Raw genomic sequence first — 23,270 nt, 5'->3', positions numbered from 1 at the left:
CATTTGCTGTGGAGCTGTTGAAACTCCTCTCCAGTTGGCCCTCAATGCCAGCCTCCACTGCCCACTTGTTACATTTGAAAACAAAGACCTTCAAGCTTTTTCCCATGCTGTCCTGTAGGCTTGTGAGGCGCTTTCCGTAAACATCTGCAAAGCTAGCTCATTATCCACTTTGAAATACCTCCTCAAAACTCTCCTTGCCCATGATGCCTACAAAACATCTGAGAACTGTTAGGAAGCTGGCATGCTGATATTACTGCCCTCTAGGATGATCAGTGTTGTCTCACTGTTTACTTTTGTTCCCCCAGCCGTTTGTATCAATCTGTTGTCTCTTGTCTTATACTTTGATTGTAAGTTCCTTGGGGGCATGGATTGTCTTTTTGATCTGTGTTGCTATAGTCAAAGTGCCTAGTACAATATGGTCTTGGTCTATACCTATGGCTTCTAGGTGCTATGGTTAGAGCCCTGCGCAGAACAAATTTATATCCGCGGACATAGATCGGTATCAGCGGAACCGCAGGGCTCTCCCAAGAACTGCAGTGGCAAAAGGAGCAGAACGTGGGGCCGCTGCTCCCAGGAGCCTGTGCCCCACGCTGGCAGCTCCTCCAGTGGAGCTGTACCGACTCCAGACAGGAAACACAGACAGCTGTGTGGAAGGGCTGGGACGGTTGAGCCTTGCCAGAGGAGCTGCTGGCCCCGGTGGGGCCCCACATTCTGCTCCTTTCACCGCTGTGGTTCCCGAGAGAGCCCTGTGGATTTATATCCGCAGAGGGCTTTAGCTATGGTAATACAAATAATACATAATAATAAGTCAATGGGGCTTGTGCTCTTAAGGCACTTAGGGTACGTCCATACTACCCACCCGGATCGACGGGTAGCGATCGACTTCTCGGAGTTCGATATATCGCGTCTCATCTAGACGCGATATATCGAACTCCGAACGCGCTCCCGTCGACTCCGCAACTCCACCACCGCGAACAGCAGTGGCGGAGTCGACGGGGGAGCCGCGGACTTCGCGGTGAGGACGGGTAAGTACTTCGAACTAAGGTACTTCGAGTTCAGCTACGCTATTCGCGTAGCTGAACTTGCGTACCTTAGTTCGAACCCCCCCTCTAGTGTAGACCAGGCCTTAGACACTTTCCAAAATCCCATCTATAGTCAGATTTCCCTTATCGATGAGATGATATTTGAGAACATCTTTCTTGTCTTGGCCCCCATAGTTTGGACACTGGAGTAGAAAAAAGTCTCTCTGTTCCAATTTTTCTTTTGTCACATTAGTTTCACAGTTGCGTCTCTCTGGAGATTCATGCTGTATTTTTTGCTTTCTGGTTTCCACCTTTTAGTTTTTCTACATCTTTATTTTTAAATTAAATCCTGTTGTTGAACTAAATTAGTTTTTATATATTTTATATCTGCTTAGCACGCCTTCACAATTTCTTCATCCTGCTTGGGAATAGAGGATTTTGAATTTTTAATGAATTGTCACAAAGGTTACTAGGTAACTTAAAGGGAGTATAAGGGGTATGAAGGGCTGCAGTCAGTAATGTGTGTTCCATCTTACATTATGCTAATTTTGTCTCAAAGTGGAAAGTGGGACAATGCTAAGAATAGAATAGACAATTATTACTATAAATGGTTTGCTGCAAGTATGGTGTTAGTTTTGGTGCAGTGGGAGTCTCTCCCCTGGGAAATCCAGCCTTTGAGATGTGCAGTATTCTGCTATTTTTAAAAATTGAGGCGACCCTGAAAATTCTGTGGGTCAGTGTTTAGTGTGTGCCCTTTGGATCTGGATACCTGCACAAATATTTCCCTCCTGTTTAAGCAAAACTGTTCCTGGATGTTGGAATGTCTTTTTCAGTAATATGAAAGGTGTCAGAGCTTTGGCTTTGCATCTTGTTCCTGGTGAAGCAGAGAGATTTCCTTTCTGAAGAAATGAAAAGAGAGTACAGAAGAAGCATTAGCGTAGTTGTGTTTGTGTTATGATGTAAAGTAAAAATATAAGCATAGTAGGATCTTCTCCCCCCCTCTCTGCAAACATTGAAGCAAAGATCAGAAGCAATCTAACAAATTGGCCCTCTGTGAGAAAACTATGTTGAATTCCAAAAGAAACAGTTACATTGTAGATTATCAGAGCCAGAATTCAAGGTGAGGGAGCGTTTGGCTGCAGGGAATGCATAAAGGTAGAAAGAATTGGTGTGCTTTTGTGGGCAATTCTCCTCTGTTGGATGGAATCTGAACTATTTAGTTGCATGTTCTTTGTCCTGTACTAACAACAGCGGTCAGCTTCTCCTGTAGGTCAAGTGGCAGGGGCCTTTGCTTTTGGAGCAGGAGGCCCTGAGTTCTATTCCTGATATCACCATGCAGTTCTGAGTAGAGCTGGTTGGAAATGTCATGGAATAAGAAATTTCTGGTGTCTGGGAAGCCCTGGGAGACCCAGCGTGAGCGGGGGTTCTCAGGACTTTTAGATTCCCAGCTTGTTAGCAAGAAATTTGAAAGCACTGACTCTTTGTGTCTAGCCTCCAGTCCTGCAGCCTGGAAATCTTTGAGGAGAGGGAGAGGGCTCAGAGCTCTCAAGCTTACTGACACAGTGCTGGGAGCCTGAAGGTCCTGGGACAGGTTTCCAGTGTCTGTGGATTTGGTAACAGCCCTGGGCCAGGGAACCCCAGGGTTTCCAGACTCTTGAGCCAGCTTGCTCCCCAGGCTACCAGCTTGTGAGTTGGCTAGCCTGAATAGCTAGCTGGCCTGGGAGACTGAGGCCTCAGGATAGTCTTTGAGGAGGTGCTGCCCCTGAGCCATAAACCCTGGGAACTTGGGTAGCTCCTGAGTGAAATTGACATCCTGTGTTTCAGCCCTCTCCAGTTTGGAGTGGTCATGTTATTCAACATAGCAACATCTGTAAAGTTCTACAGGGCCACTGATTTATTGTAAACATTATGGCTAGCTAAAAGTTGTAAGTTCTTACAGGTTGTACATTTATCTACTTGAATATCTCGTCTCTGACTTCTTAAACTAGTTTAATTCACTAAATGGTTTAGAAGGCATTTTTATATTAGGACAATGTGAATAAGAACCTAAATAGATCATAATAGTTGCTGTTAACTTTACATTCACCCGATTAGCTCTGCTCTCTTGGCAATAATGGTTCTGAAATCTCAATGCACTGATGACTTAAAGTTCAAATACCTTAAGGCGAGTACTGTATGAGGAAGTCTGAACCTGTTTGGTTGCAGCCATAGCAAGTGATCCAGCCTTTGTAATGCTATTCCCCTCTTGCCTGGGGCAAGTAAGATTTTTGGTTTTTGTTAAGAATAAAATATTATACTTGCCCATCACAATCACCACGGCAAGGGGCAGATGTGTGGATTTGGTGGTTGGGCAGGTAAGGTTTGGTTATACAAGGCTTCTATAATACAGTATTTGCAGGGCAAATCAGTTTGCTGGCTGTAATCTGGATGGAAGAAATGAGTCTGTGGTGTGGATGCATTTAACCAGTTCAGACTGACCTCAGAAATAGTTTGAAAACAGGTTTTGCAAGGTGATCTGGCCTAATTGTCTGTAAATAATCAAACCAGTCAGATACTACAGCTGGATTTTTTTTTTAAAGGCTGAATAATTTTAGGTCTAATATTATTTGTAGTTTTTCAGGATGTAATCTGACTGATTGCTGCAAGAGTCAGGAGGGTTTTTTTATTTCATCCCATTAACACCATTGCACAACTAGTTAGATGCTTTTCTCTGAGGATCAGCTAATGGCAACTACTTGAGGTGGTATGCTAGATTTGATGGAATAATAATCTCCTCTAATTTGGAAAAATCTTGTCTTTTCTATATAAGGATACTTGCGTGTATTTGAGCAGTAAAGAAACCATCCGGTGCACAAGTATTGTTCCTCCACAAAATGGATGTTTTTCCCGCTCTCTTTCTTAGTTACTTTGAAAAGCTGATGATATAAAAGTAAGCTAACTATCCTATCTGTAGGCTGCAGCCATAATAACAAATCATCTGCTCATTTCTGCCCATCAGTTGACTATCACTACACAGACTTAGCGTCTTCTCAGGACTCAGTGGTTCACAGAGTTTTCCAGTTGAATGTAGCAACCAGCAGGGATCCAGTCCTGAAGGATGTTGAGCATCCTCTACTCCCAGTGGAGTAAATTGAAATTTAGGGTGATTGGCACCTCGCAGAATTGAGCATTAGTTAAGGAAGCACAGAAGTATAGGGCTGGAAGGGACCTCAAGAAGCCATCAAGTTCATCTCCCTGTGCTGAGGTAGGATTAAGTTATACCTACCTTATGTACTACTTTCTTTTGGTGCCTAGGTTTTGTGATTAATATTAGAACATGTTTTGACATTTGGTTTCTCCATCAGTTTCATTTGTAGAGAAGTCCTTGCTTCCCTCCCTTCTTCCAGCTTGTAAAGTGTTTTTATTTAACCAGGTGTTTGTTTGATCTCATTTAGGCCCAGCTCTTGCAACAAATTCTGTACAGACAAAGCTTGTTCCAAGATCAAGACCTTAATCATTATCATTAGGACAAAGGAGTCCTTTAGTGTTAGCGCATGGATGAATTGATAGGCTCTAAAAATGTGGGAATTGCTCTAAAAATGTAAGGCAACCTTATAGCATGGTACAAATATACAGTAAATTAACATTGCCTTAGAGCTTGTGTACACATGAAGTCATCCAGGAACAGTTGGTCTTGAATAACTCCATGTGAGGACACTCTTATTGTAGAACAAGAGTGCCTTGTTCCTGTTTAGCTTAACCCAAGTGGGTTAAATCCTGTTCCTGAATAACTCCTTGTGTGTAGACAGTCCCTAATATTGTGATTACTTGCAGTAGCAATAATGGTTTGCTTTGTGAGCAGTCTGAGGCAGGGACATTTCTTTTTGTGTTTGTACAGGTGCTTAGCATGTGGCTGCTGCTATTAGAAATAAATAATGCTTCTGTAGGATCTCAACACATTAAGCTTTACAGCAGCTGTTTTATAGACTCAGTTTACCCATCACAGAGAAATCAAGTAACTCGCTCAAGGTCACACAGTGCTAAGCAAGGCATAGAACTCTAATTCAGGGGTGGGTGAACTGCGGCCGGCAGGTCAGATCCGGCCCATTAGGGCTTTGGATCCATCCCGCGGGATTGCCACCCCTGTGGCACTGCAGGCCCAGCGCTGCTCCCGGAAGCAGACGGCACCACATCCCTGCAGCCCCGGGGGGGGGGGGGCAGAGGGCTCCACATGCTGCCCTCACCTGCAGGCAGCACCCCCCGCAGCTCCCATTGGCTGGGAATGGGGAACCACGACCAATGGGAGTTTTGGGGGAGGTACCCGCAGGTGAGGGCAGCGCACGGAGCCCTCTGCCTCTCCCCCCACCCCCCTCCGGGGCTGCAGGGACATGGTGCCAGGAGCGGTGCGGAGCCAGGGCAGGCAGGCCCTGAGCCCCTTCCATACCCCACACTCCCTCCCACACCCCAACCTCCTGCCCCAGCCCTACATTCATGGCCCTCCGCTGCATGCAATTTCCCCACCCGTATGTGGCCCTCGGGGCCAAAAAGTTTGCTCACCCCTGCTCTAACTGCTAGTCAGTAGTAGGAGACAGGATTCTCTGGTAACAAAGTAAATAATTTGTTCCAGCTTCCTCTAAGGGCTTGGCGACACTCAAAACTCCAAAGTTTGAAGTGCGAGTGTGGATTATCTTACTCCCAGCGCTGGGGCAGTGTTTACACTGGCGCTTTACGGCGCTGTAACTTGCTGCGCTCAGTTTTCACACCCCTGAGTGAGAAAGTTGCAGCGCTGTAAAGCGCCAGTGTAGCCAAGGCCTGAGTCAAATTAGTGCTTGTGTTTATTTCAGAACAAATATGGATTCAGTTTTAGACTAGATTTCTAAAGGAACAGTATCAACATTTCTAGACCCTGAAACGATCTGCCTTGATAGTAATCCTAGCCAGAATTGTTTCCCTTTCCTAATATTTTTCTTTTGGTTGAAAATTGCAGTACTATCATGCTAATTGCCTGGGGAGAAAAGATGCATAAATTAATCAGGCGTAATTGTTTTTTATTGCTTTATGATGCTGAAGTCACATACTTGTTAGTGCTAGTGATCATCTCAGGAAATCATGTAGATGCATTTTTAATGTGCCTGCAAGGATCTGTTGGAAAATTCCTGGAAGATGCTATCTTAAGGAATGCTGTGAAGTTGGATGATGATTTTTTTTTTATCCCAGTATTCTTGGCAGTGTTCTTTTTTAATATGAATAAGAGGAGGAAAAGAACTTGGTTTCAGGGAACATAATTTGTCATTCTTAATTGAATGCAATGATTAACTCCCTTGTGACGTTTCATTCGTGTTTCCTTGTTGCACCGTAGTTTGTCCTATCAGAGTGAGCTAATCATCTCAAAAGAAGTCTGTTTGTTTGTATGATACCCTTGCCAACACAGCCCAGCCATTAATAATGCCAACAGCTACAGTGTGCACTGACAAAGATGCTTGTCTACTCAAAACTATTGAGTAACACCTTTCTCTGTTTCAGTACAGGAGTGCTAGAAACCCATACTTAGGGCTAGTCTACACTGGCAACACTAAAGCACTACCGTGGCAGCCTCGTGCGGTCGCGGCAGAGTGCTGGGAAATAGCTCTCCCTGCGCTCTTAAAAAAACACCTCAACCAGTGGCGTAGCTCCCAGCGCTGGGACACTGTTTACACTGCTGCTTTACAGCGCTGCAACTTGCTGTGCTCAGGGAGGTGTTTTTTCACCCCCCTGAGCGAGAAAGTTGCAGTGCTGCTAATTGCCAGTGTAGACAAGCCCTAAAGATAGGGCTGAGCATCTGATGAATTTAATGGGAGCTGATAGTTGGCAGCACCTCTTGCCTGGGAGAATAGGTTGTGTTTCAAACCCTATTGTTAAACATGTTTCAGCTGATAGAATTTTAAATAGGACTTTGTACCTAGCACAGACAGGACAAGGTGTGCTTAAAAAGATGTACAACCTGCTGTGTTGTTGGTACTCCATTGCTGATGATGATGATTATATTGTCGCAATTCTCATCTATGGCTACGTATGATTCTGAAGTCCAAAGCCTGATGCACAGAGTTGGTTTCACATGGGAAGTCCATATCCATGATGTTTGACGATGCAGATCTGTGGCACCTTTCAGGTGCAGCCTGGAGATGATTTCATTGATCCCACTTGAACTTGTTGCAGGCTGATCTTGTCAGAGGCCACCAGTGAGTCCTGTTGTGAGCTATTTGCTCGAGACTGATGCCAGCCCACTGGAGACTACTCTCCAGGTTATCTTTGAAGCACTTATACGGGCGATCCTTCTTTCGTTTGCCCTGACTCAGCTCTCCATACAGGATCTGTTTTGGGAGACTGTGTTTTTCCATTCTGATGACATGCCCGGTCCACCTAAATTGTGCTCTCAATAACATTTCTTCAGTGCTGGTTGTGTTTGCTCTCTCAAGGACCTTAACATTGGTCACTCTGTCCTGCCAGCGAATGCTCATTATTGAGCAGAGGGCGTGCATATGAAATTGCTCAAGCTGTTTGTGTGGTCACTAAAGAGTCCATGTCTCAGATCCATACAGGAGAGAGGTTAGGACCACTGCACTGTAGATCTTCAGTTTGGTGGAGAGACAAATGTTGTGTTGGTTAAGGACTTTTGTTTGAAGTCGGCCAAGGACCTGGCTGGCTTTACTGATTCTGGAGGAAATTTCCTTATCAAGGGGACTGTCACTAGCAATGGTGCTGCCCAGAGACTTGAACTGTTCCACGTTTTTCATCTGTGCGCCTTGGATAAAGATGGCTGGCACTGGAGCATTGGAAGTGCTGGTTGCATGAGGTGCTGGTTGGAACAAGACCAGTCTCGGTAAGACATAGATGATGAGACCAAAGAGCTGGGATGCTGCTAATGTGTTTTTAAATGCACCTGGTGCAGTCTACACTAGATGCAAAGTCCTGTTTAAAACTGAGTTGTGCTAACATGTTTTAAACACATTAATTACCTTTCTAATCTGGATGGTCTCAATATCATGCCCGTAATCAATTGAGAGGGGTCTGATTGTGTCTCCTGAGCCTCTCAAATCTCCTGTGACTTAAATTAGCACAAGTTAGGGCCTTTGGTACTTTTTTTTTTAAATGCAAGTTTTATGAATATATTAAAAACACCCTTCAGGAACTTGCACAACTTTCTTGTTCACCATGACATTTATTTCACCTAGTATTGTTAGGTTAGAATATCAGTTTATCAGTCAGTAACAAGGACTTTCTGTTTCACTGTAATCTTCACTCTTTCTGATTCACTCCAGAATGCCTTTTAATAAGGGTGTGGGCACAGTCGCATTCTTACACTGTGAGGCCACACCTCCAGCTGATTGACACTGCTGCTGCTCTAGTTACCTAAGCGTGACTGGGAACTGGAATTCCTGTTCCTCAGGAAATTCTGAAACTTCAAATATTTTTCTTCCTGAAATGGAGCAAAAAACCAAAACTTTTACATTTCCAGAGGTACAGGACTTAAAAAAAAAAAATAAGGGGGGGGGGGAACCAACACTCTGTTTTGACTTTTTTGCAAAGTTTCTGCATATCCCAGCACCCCTGCAGCCTGCTCAGAGCTCCCAGGGTTTCTGGCAAGGAGCCAGGACCATGGTAGTCCTGAGAGCCCTGTCTGTGAAAACGTGTTATTTGGAGAGAGGATGGATAATCAGCTGAGCATGAGCTCCCAGTGCCACACTCTGGCAAAAATAGCTAATGTGATCCTGGGATACATAAATGGGAATCTCGAGTCAGAGTAGAGAGGTTATTTTACCTCTTTATTTGGCACTGATGTGACCACTGCTGGAATACCGTGTCCAATTCTGGTGCCCACAGTTCAAGAAAGATGTTGATAAAAGCCTTTGACAAAGTCCCTCATCAAGGGCTCTTAAGCTGTCATGGACTAAGAGGGAAGGTCCTCTCATGGATTGGTAACTGGTTAAAAGATAGGAAACAAAGGGTAGGACTAAATTATCAGTTTTCCGAATGGAGAGTAATGCACATTGGAACACATAATCCCAACTATACATTTAAAATGATGGGGTCTAAATTAGCTGTTACCACTCAAGAAAGAGATCTTGGCGTCATTGTGGATAGTTCTCTGAAAACATCCACTCAGTGTGCAGCGGCAGTCAAAAAAGTGAACAGAATATTGGGAATCATTAGGAAAGGGATAGATAATAAGACAGAAAATATCATAGTGCCTCTATATAAATCCATGGTACGCCCACACCTTGAATACTGTGTGCAGATGTGATCGCCCCATCTCAAAAAAGATATATTGGAATTGGAAAAGATTCCTAAAAGGGCAACAAAAATGATTAGGGGGTTGGAACGGCTTCCCAATGAGGAGAGATTAATAAAACTGGGATTTTTTTCAGCTTGGAAAAGAGATGACTAAGGGGGGATATGATTGAGGTCTATAAAATCATGACTGGTATGGAGAAATTAAATAAGGAAGAGTTATTTACTCCTTCTCATAACACAAAAACTAGGGGTTACCAAATGAAATTAATAGGCAGCAGGTTTAAAACAAACAAAAGGAAGTATTTCTTCACACAACACACAATCAACCTGTGGAACTTTTGGCCAGAGGATGTTGTGAAGGCCAAGACTATAAATAAATTCATGCTGTATAGGTCCATCAATTGAAGTAAGCCAGGATGGGCAGGGATGGTGTCCCTAGCCTCTGTTTGCCAAAAGCCGGGAATGGGTGACAAGGGATGGATCACTTGATGATTCCCTGTTCTGTTCGTTCCCTCTGTGGGACCTGGCATTGGCCACTGTTGGAAAACAGGATACTGGGCTAGATGGACCTTTGGTCTGACCCAGTATGGCCATTCTTATGTTCTTAAATTGGAGAGGGTTCAGAGGAGAACCATGAGAATGATTAAAGGATTAGAAAACATGCCTTAATAGTGATAGACTCAAGGAACATCTTGTATTTATGTTAACACAAGGAGAAGGTTAGGGGTGACTTGATTACAATTTGTAAGTGTCTGTCTGGGGAACAAATATTTGATAATGGCTCTTCAGTCTAGCGGAGAAAGGTCTAACAAGATCCAATGGCTAGAAGTTGAAGCTGGATAATTTCAGACAGGAAATAAGGTGTATGTTTTTCACACAAAGTAATTAGAACAATTTGCCAAGGATGATGGTTTCTCCATCGTTGATCATTTTTAAATGAAGATTGGATTTTTTAACAAAGATATGTATGCTCTAAGAATGATTTCGGGGGAGCTCTCTGCCCTGTTACCTATACTTCCATGGTCACAATGGTTCCCTCTAGCCATTGGAATATATGAATCAGTGCAGTTTGTCTGGCAGGTTCCCAGGGAAACTGGTAGCCCCACAAGTTAAGAGTTTCGAGGCTTCCTGGCTCTTGACTCCCCAACAGGGCACCAGGGTAGATCCAGTAGGAAACCAGACGGATGGAGTGGAACCTGTCTGGTTTCCCTTAGAATTCTTTGGAAATTGACATGTCCCTGGGGAATGTTTAGATTTCAACAAAATTAGCATTTTCTGACAAAAGAATACGCTCCTTTCTGACCAGCACCACCCATAACACTCCAAACAGCTGCAAAGAGCTAATTAGCTGTTATCTTTTGATCTGCTTGAATGTGGGTGGAGGAAACTGACCATCAGAGAGTGGGACAGTCCCTACTGTGGCTTTGCTTTTGTGACAGTGGTATGCTTCTGGTACTTAGAAAAAAAATGGTTTTTATAGCCTATACTAGAGGTGCTGTATGATAGAAGTGGCAGCATTTTGGTGCTCATTGAAATGATCTCTTTTCTCAGTTTACAAATAAAAAGATGTTCTTTCCCCTAGCTGACCTTACCCTGGGCTCAGAGAGAAATGGCTTGTCATCCTCTCATTCATTATCGCCAGAAACAAAGGTTCTGCAGGCCAGATTATTCTTTCAGATATGGCTGTACGGCCTCATTGTCTTCAAAGTGTATTTTTAGTTATACCACCATGACAGCATTCCTTACCTGGGCTTGCACAGGTATAACTGAAGGTGTGATCTGAAGACAATGAGGTTGCACAAATACGGGGGTGGTGGTGGTGTAATTTGATCTGCAGAACCTTTATTACTGGTAGTTAGGAAAAATAAAATCTTTCAGTTGCAAATGGAGCAAATTTGATAAAGAAACCTAACAAACATAGAATTCCGTTCTGATCCTTTTTTAATCAGTCACCATCCAGAAGTACCGTATTTTTCCGTGTATAAGACTATACTTTTTCCTAAAATCCTTAGACTAAAAATTGAGGGTAGTCTTATACACGGAAGTAAGCCCCCTGTTCCCTGCCTTCTGACCCCCCCAACCCCTATCCACCCCCCCACCCCTGAACTCCCCTGCCCTCTCTCCAACACCCCCTCCCTGCCCCCTTACCGCGCTGCCTGCACGTGGCTGGATCCGGCGAAGCGGGACCGGGGAAGCGGGGCCGGGCGGCCGTGGACGGGGACCCGGAGCCGGGCGGCCGGCAAAGCGGGACCGGGTAAGCGGGGCCGGGCGGGCGGCCGGCAAAGCGGGGCCGGGTAAGCGGGGACGGGCGGGCGGCCGGCAAAGCGGGGCCGGGTAAGCGGGGCCGGGCGGGCGGCCGGCAAAGCGGGGCCGGGTAAGCGGGGACGGGCGGGCGGCCGGCAAAGCGGGGACGGGTAAGCGGGGACGGGCGGGCGGCTGGCAAAGCGGGGACGGGTAAGCGGGGCCGGGCGGGCGGCCGGCAAAGCGGGGAACCGAGCGGCTGGGGACGCGGGGGGTCGGGGACGGGGGGAGCCGGGGCCGGCGGCTGGGGACGCAGGGCTGGGCGGCCGGTGAGCGGGCGGCTGGGGACGCGGGGAGCTGGGCGGCTGGGGCCGGGGGGCTGAGGGGCCGGGGGGCTGAGGAGCCGGGCGGCCGGGGACGCGGGGCAGGAGTCGCGCGGCCGGGGATGCGGGGCCAGGGTAGGAGTCGCGCGGCCGGGGAGGGATGCGGCAGGAGCCGGGCAGGGCCGCCGCCGGAGACCAGCCGGGGCGCATGGCCCTCCTCGGCCCCTCTACCCCTACCTCGGCGTTCTCTTCCTGTGTCTGAGCGGCAAAGTCGGGGGGGGGGGGGAAAGCTGAAGCGCGGCTGGAGCGGCAAAGAAAACAAAACAAAACAAAAAACCTGAATTTGGGGTTAGAAAAGTTGGGGGCGTCTTATACACGGAAAAATACGGGTATGTTTAAAAACAAAAAAAGATACAGAACCTAAATATTGCCAGAAACACCCTTTAAAAATATTACAAGAAACAAATCTCAAATGAAAATATTTTTTACATTTGGATTGAGGTCTTCCCTTGCAGTGCTGTGAAACCAAAGGTTCACTGTGTTAGTGCATGGAAACCAGAAAGTGAAAGACTAGAAACTTATTCCAAACAAAAGTGAAATTGAAGTCTATTTTTTTTATTGTTACTACATCACTCAGCATGGACAAACAGCATACACAGCGAAAGTATTTTTCAAATGTTTAGTTTTTTAACTGCTAGTTGTGCTAGTAATATAAGTAAGGAAATTTATTCTTTAATCACTTTTACCTGGTATATCATATTTTTAAAGTGATTAGACAGTCTGTGCTGCTTTTTTATTTGTATTGTGTTATCATTCTGCCTTCCTCTCTCTTAGAAGGGTTTTGAAACCTGTTTCTCCTACTTTTCCTCTGCCTTGATCATTGTTTAGTTTTAGAAATTTTGGTTTACTGTGAAGGTCTCCATTATCCTCCCAAGTGGGATGAGTTCATCCATCAAGATAACGGCTGAAGCCAACCGAAACTGAATCTCTGTCTTTGTATCCTCTTCCTTTTGGAACATCTCTTCAATTTCTTGATGTATTCTGTATTAGTTCTAATGACTGCATTTTCTGTAACTGACCATTATGATTTGGGAATTCGACGTTTCTGATGTCGAGAGCTTTTTTTTTTTCTCTCCCTCTGGTGACATTTTTAGCCTTGGATCCAAATTTCTTCTCTGCTAACCTCATGAGTGAGCTGTTTGTTATTTTTAAAACATTAGTACATTTTTAGAGCTCAAGACAAGTGCCAGATCGACAGCTTTACAGATGAAAGTTTCCTTTTAGCTACAGAACAAATAGGAAATAGGCAGCAGTGTGTCTCAAGCCTATTCCAGATGAACCATCTCTAGGTGAGGGAGGATAGTTTGGTCTTGATGCTCATTCAGTCTTTGGCATCTTGTTAAAAGTGCTATAACAGTTGTGATTCTGTGGGGTAGATACCTGTCCACTAGAAACCGGACAAAGTCCATGAGACCACCAACTCATTTTGCATATGAATGGAAACTAAACAGCCATTACATAGTAATTTTAAATTTCTACTGATTTGGGCTAGCTTTTTGACCTGGAGAGATTTGGAAGTCAAAAGAGTTAGAATGATCTGATCCCTACATTCTGCGAATTTCTTTTCTCTTCTGCACCCTTTGGTCTTCAGAATCTCTCTCGCTAGCTTGGGAAGAGAATTAGAAAGCATTTCATATCTGTGCTTCTGCACACTAGCGCTTTCTCAGCGGCAGCCGTCTGAAACGGCCTAGGATTACATGCGGCTTTTTAGGAGTTTACTAAAGTAAGGCTTCGTTGCGCAGCCTTACATGTGTACTGATCAGCAATAACAATGGAAGGCCATGTTTATGCTGCAGCCGCACAATGAAGGCGCTTCAGCTGAGCTGCTGTAGTGTGGATGCTTCCCTTATCAGTGGAAGCGGTTTTCCATTAATCCATGTTTCCGAAAGGTGTTAGGTAGGCTGATGAAAGATTTGTCCTTCTGCCAACCTAACTGCTTCTACGCCAGGAGTTAGCGTGACCTAACTGTGGTGCTGGGGGTGTGAAATTTGTCACAGCCCTGATCGATGCAGCTAGGTTGACCTGAGTGTTAGGGGTAGACTAGGCCAAAGCAAGTGTGATCAGAGGAGCACTGGTGATTGTAAGACTGGAAGTTATTTAAAGGTTTTTAGGAGGCCAGAATGTAGTTGAAATGTGCTATCCCTTCAGGCTCAGTGTCTTGAGATGGCAACTTTCTGCAGTCTGGTTAGTTGCAGAGAGGGGTGTGGTTGTGCACTTGAGGAATGCAGTTCTGGAAATATAAGAAACTAAATATATCTAATTAGCCAACAGTAAAATTCTAAGCCAGATGGGAGGGAAGGGATTGGAAGAGGGTCAGGAAGGGATTCTTAAAATGAAATGTTTCGGACTGCAGCAGAGAGAGAGAGAGAGAGAGATCTTATTGATTGCAATGTCATCCCTGCTCACCCAGTGGCTACAGGAAGTTCCCCTGCCACACCCCACCCCAGCTGGCAGCAGCAGAGTGGAATTTACAAGGATCTTGTTCAGAATGTTCTGAGCAAAATCAGTGAAACTGACAGGACTGTTGTGAATTGCACTCTGGCTCTGAACACTGAAGGTACCTCTACAGATAGAGTGATGTGTCGAGTTCAGACACTGCAGGCCCCGCTAGCCCCAGTATAAATAGCACCGTAGACAGTGAGGCATGACTTACAGGAGTAGTGTGCCCTGCGCACCTGAACCCTTGGGTATGCACCCTACGCAGCTCTGTATGCACCCAAGTGCTGCCTCCCACTGTTGTTTTCAGCAGTGTAAAGTCCTACTGCCAGAGCCTTTCCCTGTCCCCGTGGAAAAACTCTGGCCATGGTGACAGGCTCCAGCAGCTCCCAGCTGTCTCCCCACTGACAGAGCTTTTCCTCAGCATAGTGATCAGGGTCTAGGTCTAGGGTACAGTACTACCTTGCTGCAAGTCCCACATGTCTGCTTGTCTGCCTCAGGGAAATAGGTACCCGGTAAACATTTTAAGGCTTTGTAACATGAGATTTGCTGCATCTGTAAACCTAGAATTCTCTGCTTGTACTTCTCAGTATAAAAAGAAAACGATTAGAGGGTTTTGAGTTGTCTAGGATGACAGTAACACAAGCTGTTTAAGGGCATGATCTTGCAGATGCTTACTTATGTGAATAGTCCTTATGTATACAAGTAGACCTATGGTCTTTGAGGTCTCCTTGCATGTGTAGAGACTGCTTAGCTGAGTATGGATGAGGAGGATGGAGACATATTGATTAAAAATATAGCCTACTTCTTCTAAAGTGAATTTGGAGTGCCCGTTTTTGAGTGATCTTAAAAATAATTAAATTTTTGGCAATAATTGAGCATCCATTTTCTGAAGAACCCTCTAAAGTGTCTCATGTTGGGAACTCAAAATCACTAGTCACGTTTGGAAGTTTACGCTGTGTAGGGGTATAGGCAGTGATGAGCTGCCAAAATCTTAACAACCGGTTCCCTATAAAAAGTTCTGATTTAAGGGGAGGGGTTGGGGTGGGGCGGGGGGAGACATACTCGTGGGGCCGGGAGCCCCTGCAGAGCCTGGGGCAAATTGCTCCACTTGCCCTCGCACCCCCGCAGCCCTGGAGCTTGCAGCCCCCCCCCCCTTTCCTTGCGGGCAGCTCAAAGCAGCAGGACGACTCAGGAGCTCAGCTGAGCTGCCCAGCTGCTGGCCATGCTGCAGCTCTGAGGGGGGGGGGCGGGAGGAGACATCCTCGTGGGGCCAGGGGCAAATTGCCCCACTTGCCCCCCCTGCGGCCCCAGAACTCGCAGCCCCCTGCCCCCTTACCTTGCCGGCAGCCCCATGCTGCGGCTCTGTGGGGTGGGGGAAGTGGGGGAGAGCCCGGGGGAGACATCCTCAGGGGGCCCCTGCAGGGCCCAGGCCAATTGCCCCACTTTCCCCCTCTCCTCCCCTCTTGCCAGCCCTGGAGCTTGCAGCAGCCCCCCCTCCACCTTGCTGGGCCGCTCAAAAAGCGGCAACAAGGCGACTCCCGAGCTCAGCTGAGCTGCCCAGCTGGTGCCGGCGGCTGGCCACGCTGCAGGTGGGGGGAAGCAGGGGAGGGGCCGGGGAGACTCAGCCTCCCCAGCTGGGAATCCTGGGAGCAACAGGATGGTCCGGCCCACGGACCGGAGTTCTTTGCCCACCCCCTGGCCCTTTAACAACCGGTTCTCCACGGAGGTCTAATTTTAGCAACCGGTTCTTGAGAACCTGTGGGAACCGGCTCCAGCTCACTGTATGTTTTAAATTTACAAACTTGTTGCACTTTTATACTCACTGATGTCTTTTCTTTGCTAAAATCTTAGGGCAAGGTGAAGGAATAGTTTCTAGTACAAATGATCTTCATCCCAATAAATGTTGTCCTGTGTTGCTGCTTTATCACAGTAGCAAATGGAATCTTTCTGAAAAAGATCCAGATAATTAAATTTTCATTATAGAGCTAAGTACTTACATGCCTCCATCACCATAGTATCCGAGTGCCTACCAAGTGTTTAAAAATAGAAGTAACAATTTATCATTCTTCCTTCCCAGCCTAAAGGGGAAATAACTTGATTCATTTATAAGGATTTTAGTGTGTACGAGTCAATGGGTGTGTTGCCTATCTGTCTGTGTGCACAACTCCTTGAGGGGAAGCTGTGTTGAAGAAATAAGTTCTGCATGTGGGTCTCAGTTCAGGAAAATAATCCTATTCAGGACAGTGCTTAAGTAGGTACTTAAATTAAGCATTTGCTTAAAGCAGTTTCCTGAATCTGAACTTCAGTTTGAAAATAGTTCAGTGGTTGTTCTGTCTTGAGTGAGTTCCATAGTCAAAGTCCAGCTCATGTTAAAGTTCAGTCCCCAGATCTACCAAACTTCTCTCTGTTGGTTGACTACTTTGTTCAGTTGGTTTTAGTGCCATGTAAATAGTGGGGCTGATGCTTTAGTTTTGGCTTCCCAAATGTAAACACTGTCCCTGCCCTCAGAGAACTTAGAATAGGTGTGGAAAGGATAAGAATTTAATGGTACTTTCCTGCAAGAGAATTGTAACGCACAATGGCAAGGGTTAACTTCAGCATGGCAGATCTTGCACCTTATGCTTTGTGCCTTTGGAAATCCAACACAACGTTCTGTCATTTGGTGCTTTGTCATCAAGTTAAATGGCCCACTCTTAGAATATACCTTTCTTTTCTCTAGGAATCTTTGCTTACCTAAACTACCATGTTCCCCGGACCAGACGGGAGATCCTGGAGACCCTTATCAAAGGGCTTCAGAGATTGGAGTACAGAGGATATGATTCTGCAGGTAGGTCATTCGATAAAGTACCAATTATTTTTCTCTTTATATTGTAAATTGCCGTTTTACTGGTATGCTTGTTAGGCAGCTGGTCACAAATAAGTCTCTGCTTTCCGCTGCCCTCCTGTTTTCGGGAAATTAAAACATTGTTGCACCAGAATACATAAAAAGTTTTCTGAGTAGTAATTGCAGATTTACATAAAAATATTCTCAATGCCTTTCATTCAGGGATTTGAGCGTGCCTTTTAATTATATATGAAACACAGATGGTGCAACATAAATTTCTGTGCTTCACAATTTTTGTTTGTTTTTTGCGGGAAACTGTTAGGTGTGGGAATCGATGGAGGAAATGACAAAGACTGGGAGGCTAATGCCGGCAAAATCCAATTAATCAAAAAGAAGGGGAAAGTGAAGGCTCTGGATGAAGAGATTAACAGTATGTATTACACTTCCCCTTTCCAAAAATATCTTGAGATTCTTTGCATGTTAAGTACCCTTTAACCTCAGTCTGATGTATATTGAGATATTATGTATCGTATGTATCCTGTCCTTAGTATTGTTTGGGGGACACAACTTCTGAACAAGGAAGTCTTTGATCTGTCAAGCTGAGTCCTAGTAAAATCATCAGCTATCTGTTGGTATGCCGCTATATGCACAATGGTACAGTACTGTTTTACATGGGAGAAAAATGTCTTTACTAGTGGAAGATGTAACTGAAAAGTATTAATAAACATCTTGGGTTTTTTCTAGGGCAAGGGAGTTTAAATATTCTTAAGGGTTTGTTCATCATACTATCTGAAATTCACAAATTTGACTGATTATATTGAGTTAATCTCTGTGTTGTATTTATTAAGTGGAAATTTTCAGATCAGTACAGTTTAAGGCCCAAATCCAGCAAAGTACTTAAGCGCATGCTTAACTTCACACTAGGGCTGTCAAGCGATTAAACAAATTAATCGTGCAATTAAACAATAATAGACTACTATTTATATAAATATTTTTGGATGTTTTCCACATTTTCAAATATTTTGATTTCAATTACAACACAGAATACAAAGTGTACAGTGCTCACCTTATATTTATTTTTTAATAAATATTTGCACTGTAAAAATAAAATAAATAGTATTTTTCAATTCACTTAATACAAGTACTGTGTCAAATCTCTTTATCATGAAAGTTGAATTTACAAATGTAGAATTATGTACAAAAAAATCTGCATTCAAAAATAAAACAATGTAAAACTTTAGAGCCTACAAGTCCACTCAGTCGTACTTCTTTTAAAGCCAATCGCTCAGACAAACAAGTTTGTTTACTTTTGCAGGAGATAATGCTGCCTGCTTCTTGTTTACAATGTCACCTGAAAGTGAGAAAAGGTGTCCTCATGGCAGTGTTGTGACTGGCGTTGCAAGATATTTACGTGCCAGATGCGCTAAAGATTCATATGTCCCTTATGCTTCAAGCCCCATTCCAGAGGATGCGTCCATGCTGATGATGGGCTCTGCTCAATAACGATCCAAAGCAGAGCAGACCAACGCATGTTCATTTTCATCATCTGAGTCAGATGCCATAAGCAGAAGGTTGATTTTCTTTTTTGGTGGTTCGGATTCTGTGGTTTCTGCTTCAGAGTGTTGCTCTATTAAGACTTCTGAAAGCATGCTCCACACCTCGTCCCTCTCAGATCTTAGAAGGCACTTCAGATTCTTAAACCTTGGGTTGAGTGCTGTAGCTATCTTTAGAAATCTCACATTGGTACCTTCTTTGCATTTTGTGAAATCTACAGTGAAAGTGTTCTTAAAATGAACATGTGCTGGGTCATCATCCGAGACTGCTATAACATGAAATATATGGCAGAATGTGGGTAAAACACAGGAGCAGGAGACATACAATTCTCCCCCAAAGGAGTTCAGTCATAAATTTAATTAACACATTATTTTTTTAGTAAGCGTCATCAGCATGGAAGCATGTCTTCTGGAATGGTGGCCAAAGCATGAAGGGGCATACGAATGTTTAGCATATCTGGCACGTAAATACCTTGCAATGCCGGCTACAAAAGTGCCAGGCGAACATCTGTTCTCAGTTTCAGGTGATGTAAATAAGAAGTGGGCAGCATTGTCTCCTGTAAATGTAAACAAACTTGTTTCTCTTAGTGATTGGCTTTAAAAGAAGTAGGACTGAGTGGATTTGTAGGCTCTAAAGTTTTACATTGTTTTGTTTTTGAGTGCAGTTATGTAACAAAAAAAAATTCTACATTTGTAAGTTGCACTTTCATGATAAAGAGAGTGCACTACGATACTTGTATGAGGAGAATTGGAAAATACTATTTCTTTTATCATTTTTACAGTGCAAATATTTGTAATAAAAATAATATAAAGTGAATACTGTATACTTTGTATTTTGTGTTGTGATTGAAATAAATATATTTGAAAATGTAGAAAAACATCCAAAATATTTAATACATTTCAATTGGTATTCTATTGTTTAACAGTGTGAATAAAACTGCAATTAATCCCAGTTAATATTTTTGAATTAATCGCGTGAGTTAACTGCAATTAATTGCCAGCCTTACTTCACACCAAAGAGTAGTCCCATTTAATTCACTAGGATTCTCATGCTTGTAAATGTTTGCTGGATCGGGGCCCATTTATTTTGTTAAATTTGAAATGAAGTTCTCAAAATAAGGAGCAATCTTTTAGAAAGGGAATTGACTGTGCATTGGTTTCTCATCCAAATAAAGCAGAATAGTGAAAATAATATTACAACATTAATAAGAATCCATCTATATATGGATATATTTTATTTCAGTTCTAAAAAATAAACTCCTTCCTCCCCTGCAAGCATGAAAAAATCATCCATTAGGACATTTTGAATTTAGCCTTAATAAATTGACTTTGCATTTCTGAATAACCTAAATATCTAATAGTGCAAACCCTAGTTTCATCTTGAGGTGCGCAGTAGATGAGCTAAGGAATTGGCTTAGAAAAAATACTAATATACTTATAAGTGGAACTGTCAAATTGATGAGAGACCAGGAAGTGAGGTATTCTGCTTTCTATTTCTAAACCTTTTTATGTCTTGGATAGATTCAGATTTTAAATTTAGTCAAATCTCTGTAGGAAACAAAACTGCAAACATTTGTTCTTCTTCGAGTGATTGCTCCTATGCATTCCAGTTAGGGTGTGCGCGCCGCGCGTGCACGGCTCTTCGGAACATTTTTACCCTAGCAACTCCGGCAGGCCGGCTGGGCGCCCCCTGGAGTGGCGCCGCCATGGCGCTGGATATATACCCCAGCCGGCCCGTCCGCTCCTCAGTTTCTTCTTACCGCCCGTGACGGCCAGTTGGAACAGTGGAGTGCTCTTCTACCTCCACAGCCCTAGCGTTTCTCCATTCTTCTCTGTACGTAGTTGGTTAACTTAGTTTAGTAGTTAGATTAGTTGAATAAGTTTAGTTAGTTATAGTATAGTAAGGGAATTAGAGGGGTTCGCCCCTCTTCTTCCACAACCGGTGCGGGCTCATGCCCAAGGCACCGGGGTTTAAGCCCTGTGCGGCTTGCCAGCGGCACATGCCTGTGGGCGACCCGCACGACTCCTGCCTGCGCTGCCTCGGGGAATCTCACAGGACAGATAAGTGCCCAATATGCACGGCGTTTAAGCTGCGCACCAGAAAGGAGCGAGACTCTCACCTCAAGCAGTTCCTGACGGAGGTGGCGCTTCAACCTCCTGCGCCGTCCCCGGCGGCACCGAAACCATCCTCGGCGCGCAGCGCACCAGCGGCACCGAGCCTCCCCGGTACCGACGCTGCTAGATCTGCGCAGACGGCACCGACGTCCCGGCACCGTTCCCTCTCTCCACCGAGGAAGCGGAAGACGGCGCACTCGGCTCCTAAGCCTCCTGCTTCGGGACAGCTTACCCAGCCATCACCGGCACCTCCGGCACCAGCTGTGGTAGTGCACAATCCGTGCACGGTTCCGTTGACTCCGGCACCTCAAGAGCCGTCGAGTCCGGTACCTCCCTGCTCCCTGCATGCCCGAGACATTCTCGACGGCGAGAGAGCTCATCGAGCTCACAGAGGCACCGAGCCTCCGGCCCCCGGCACCGCCGGTGCGGGCTGTTCAGTCAGCGGGCAAGCCGGCCATGATGCGGCCCCCTTCCCCTGACGGACGGGATAGACGGCGCTCCAGGACTCGGTCTCGCTCCCGGTCCCGAAGACGGTCACCGTCGCGCCGCTCCAGGTCCCGGCACCGCTCTCCATCGCGGTACCGTTCACCATCTCGACGCCGGTCGCAGTCCCGGTACCGCTCAACATCGCGGTACCGGTCGCACTCCCGGAGACGCTCCCGGTCCCGATCACCGTCCCGTCGGCACCGCAGGAAGTCCGAGTCCCGGCACCGTGACTCCAGAAGCCGCTCCCAGCACCGCCGGTCGAGCTCCCGGTCGAGCTCCCGGCAGAGGTCGAGCTCCCGGCACCGCGGCAGTCGATGGTCTCGCTCTCCATCTTGGTACCGCGACGACCGGCACCGACCCTCGGCACTGTCCGGGGACAGGCTGCCAGCTTCAACGGCGCAGTCCGTCAGCGCCTCCGCACCGCCGTGGCCATCCCGTCACTCATCGGTAGCTTCGGGGGCAGACAGCTATGGCCATCTCCAGGCGGCCCCGCACAGACAAGTCCACGGGGCACAGCAGTGGGGTTTTTGGGTCCCCTGGGCCCAATACGAAGCTCAAGGGCTACCTTGCCCCCAGCAGACCCCAGCCTCCGAACGCAGAGTGCCGGAGGCCACTGTCAGCAGGCCACCCCCATCACCGGGTGAGGCCCAGTTACCGCCTGATCCCACGGAGCATCCACGGTCCGAGTCAGCTGCTCACCCCATCGAGGACCCACCTGCGGAGGCGGTGGTCCAAGGTCTGTCCTCGTCGTCTTCACCAGACGAGGCGGTGGCGGGGGCTTCTACGGTAGACCCTCCGCCTATTGACTTGCGGGCCCACCAGGACCTTCTTCGCCGGGTGGCGAAGGCTATTGACCTACCGGTAGCGGAGGTCACTGAGGATGAGGACCCGGTGACAAATGTGATTGGAGCAGAGGCTCCAGTGCCATTCATCCGCACTATCCAGAAAAACGCCACTACCATCTGGCAGTCACCGGCGTCCGTCCCTCCCACCGCCCGCGGTGTCGAAAGAAAGTACTCTGTCCCCCCCACGGGATACGAGTACTTATATACCCATCCTGCACCAGACTCGCTCGTGGTCCAGTCGGTCAACGACAGGGAAAGGCATGGTCAGCCAGCCCCTGCGCCGAAGTCCAAGGAAGCGAGGCGCATGGATCTGTTGGGCCGAAAGGTCTATTCGGCAGGCGGTCTCCAGCTCCGAATCGCCAACCAGATGGCCGTCCTCGCCAGATACACCTTTGAAATCTTGGTGTCCCTGGCGAAATTCACAGAGCTGATCCCAACAGCCTCGCGCCAGGAGTTCACGGCCCTCCTGGAAGAGGGCAAGAAGTCCTCCAGGTCCTCCATCCAGGCCGCTCTAAACTCCGCGGACTCAGGTGCTAGAACCCTGGCCTCAGGAATAACCATGAGGCGCATCTCCTGGTTGCAGTCCTCCACGTTGCCACCGGAGGTGCAGTACACCTTGCAGGACCTGCCCTTCGACACTCAGGGTCTGTTTTCTGAAAAAACGGATTCCAGAATTCAGACCCTGAAGGACGGTCGCATAGCCATTCGCACTCTGGGTATGCACACACCGGCTACCCAGTGAAGGTCCTTTCGGCAGCAACCCTACCGGCCCTTTAACCAGCCTAGGTCGCGACCCTACAATAGCAGGCGTCCCGGCCTGAGTCGCCGTAGAGCGTCGGGCAACAGGTGCAACCAGGGCCAGGCGCCTTCCAAGGCCCCTCAAGGACCCAAACAGACCTTTTGATGGGACGCCCGAGGACGGCCCATCAGTCTCTGTACCGGATCCTTCCCGTTTATTTTACAACCGCCTTTCCCATTTTCTTCCGGCGTGGTCCCAAATAACATCGGACAGCTGGGTGCTTCGTACAATCCAGTCTGGTTACCGCCTTCAATTTGTTTCGCCCCCTCCTTCCCACCCGCCTTCCCTGTCCCTCTTCAGGGACCCCTCTCAC

At 46.4% G+C, this 23,270-nt stretch overlaps 1 protein-coding gene across 3 annotated transcripts in view; it reads left to right on the top strand.

Annotated features, from left to right (window-relative positions):
- GFPT1 (glutamine--fructose-6-phosphate transaminase 1) overlaps positions 1 to 23,270 on the top strand; it is a 57,861-nt gene that overhangs the window by 2,299 nt on the left and 32,292 nt on the right. For 2 of the 3 annotated variants that reach the window (XM_045005171.1, XM_045005170.1), the window contains exons 2-3: positions 17,055 to 17,162; positions 17,482 to 17,589. In XM_045005171.1, coding sequence (XP_044861106.1) covers positions 17,055 to 17,162; positions 17,482 to 17,589 — 216 coding nt within the window. Of the gene's footprint in view, positions 1 to 3,361; positions 3,377 to 17,054; positions 17,163 to 17,481; positions 17,590 to 23,270 lie in introns of those variants that run through there. The other variant, XM_045005172.1, reaches the window with a different exon arrangement.

Source organism: Mauremys mutica, chromosome 2 (assembly GCF_020497125.1).
Source record: "Mauremys mutica isolate MM-2020 ecotype Southern chromosome 2, ASM2049712v1, whole genome shotgun sequence".
NCBI classification, from domain to species: domain Eukaryota; kingdom Metazoa; phylum Chordata; order Testudines; family Geoemydidae; genus Mauremys; species Mauremys mutica.
This window is presented reverse-complemented; position numbering and strand designations above follow the sequence as displayed.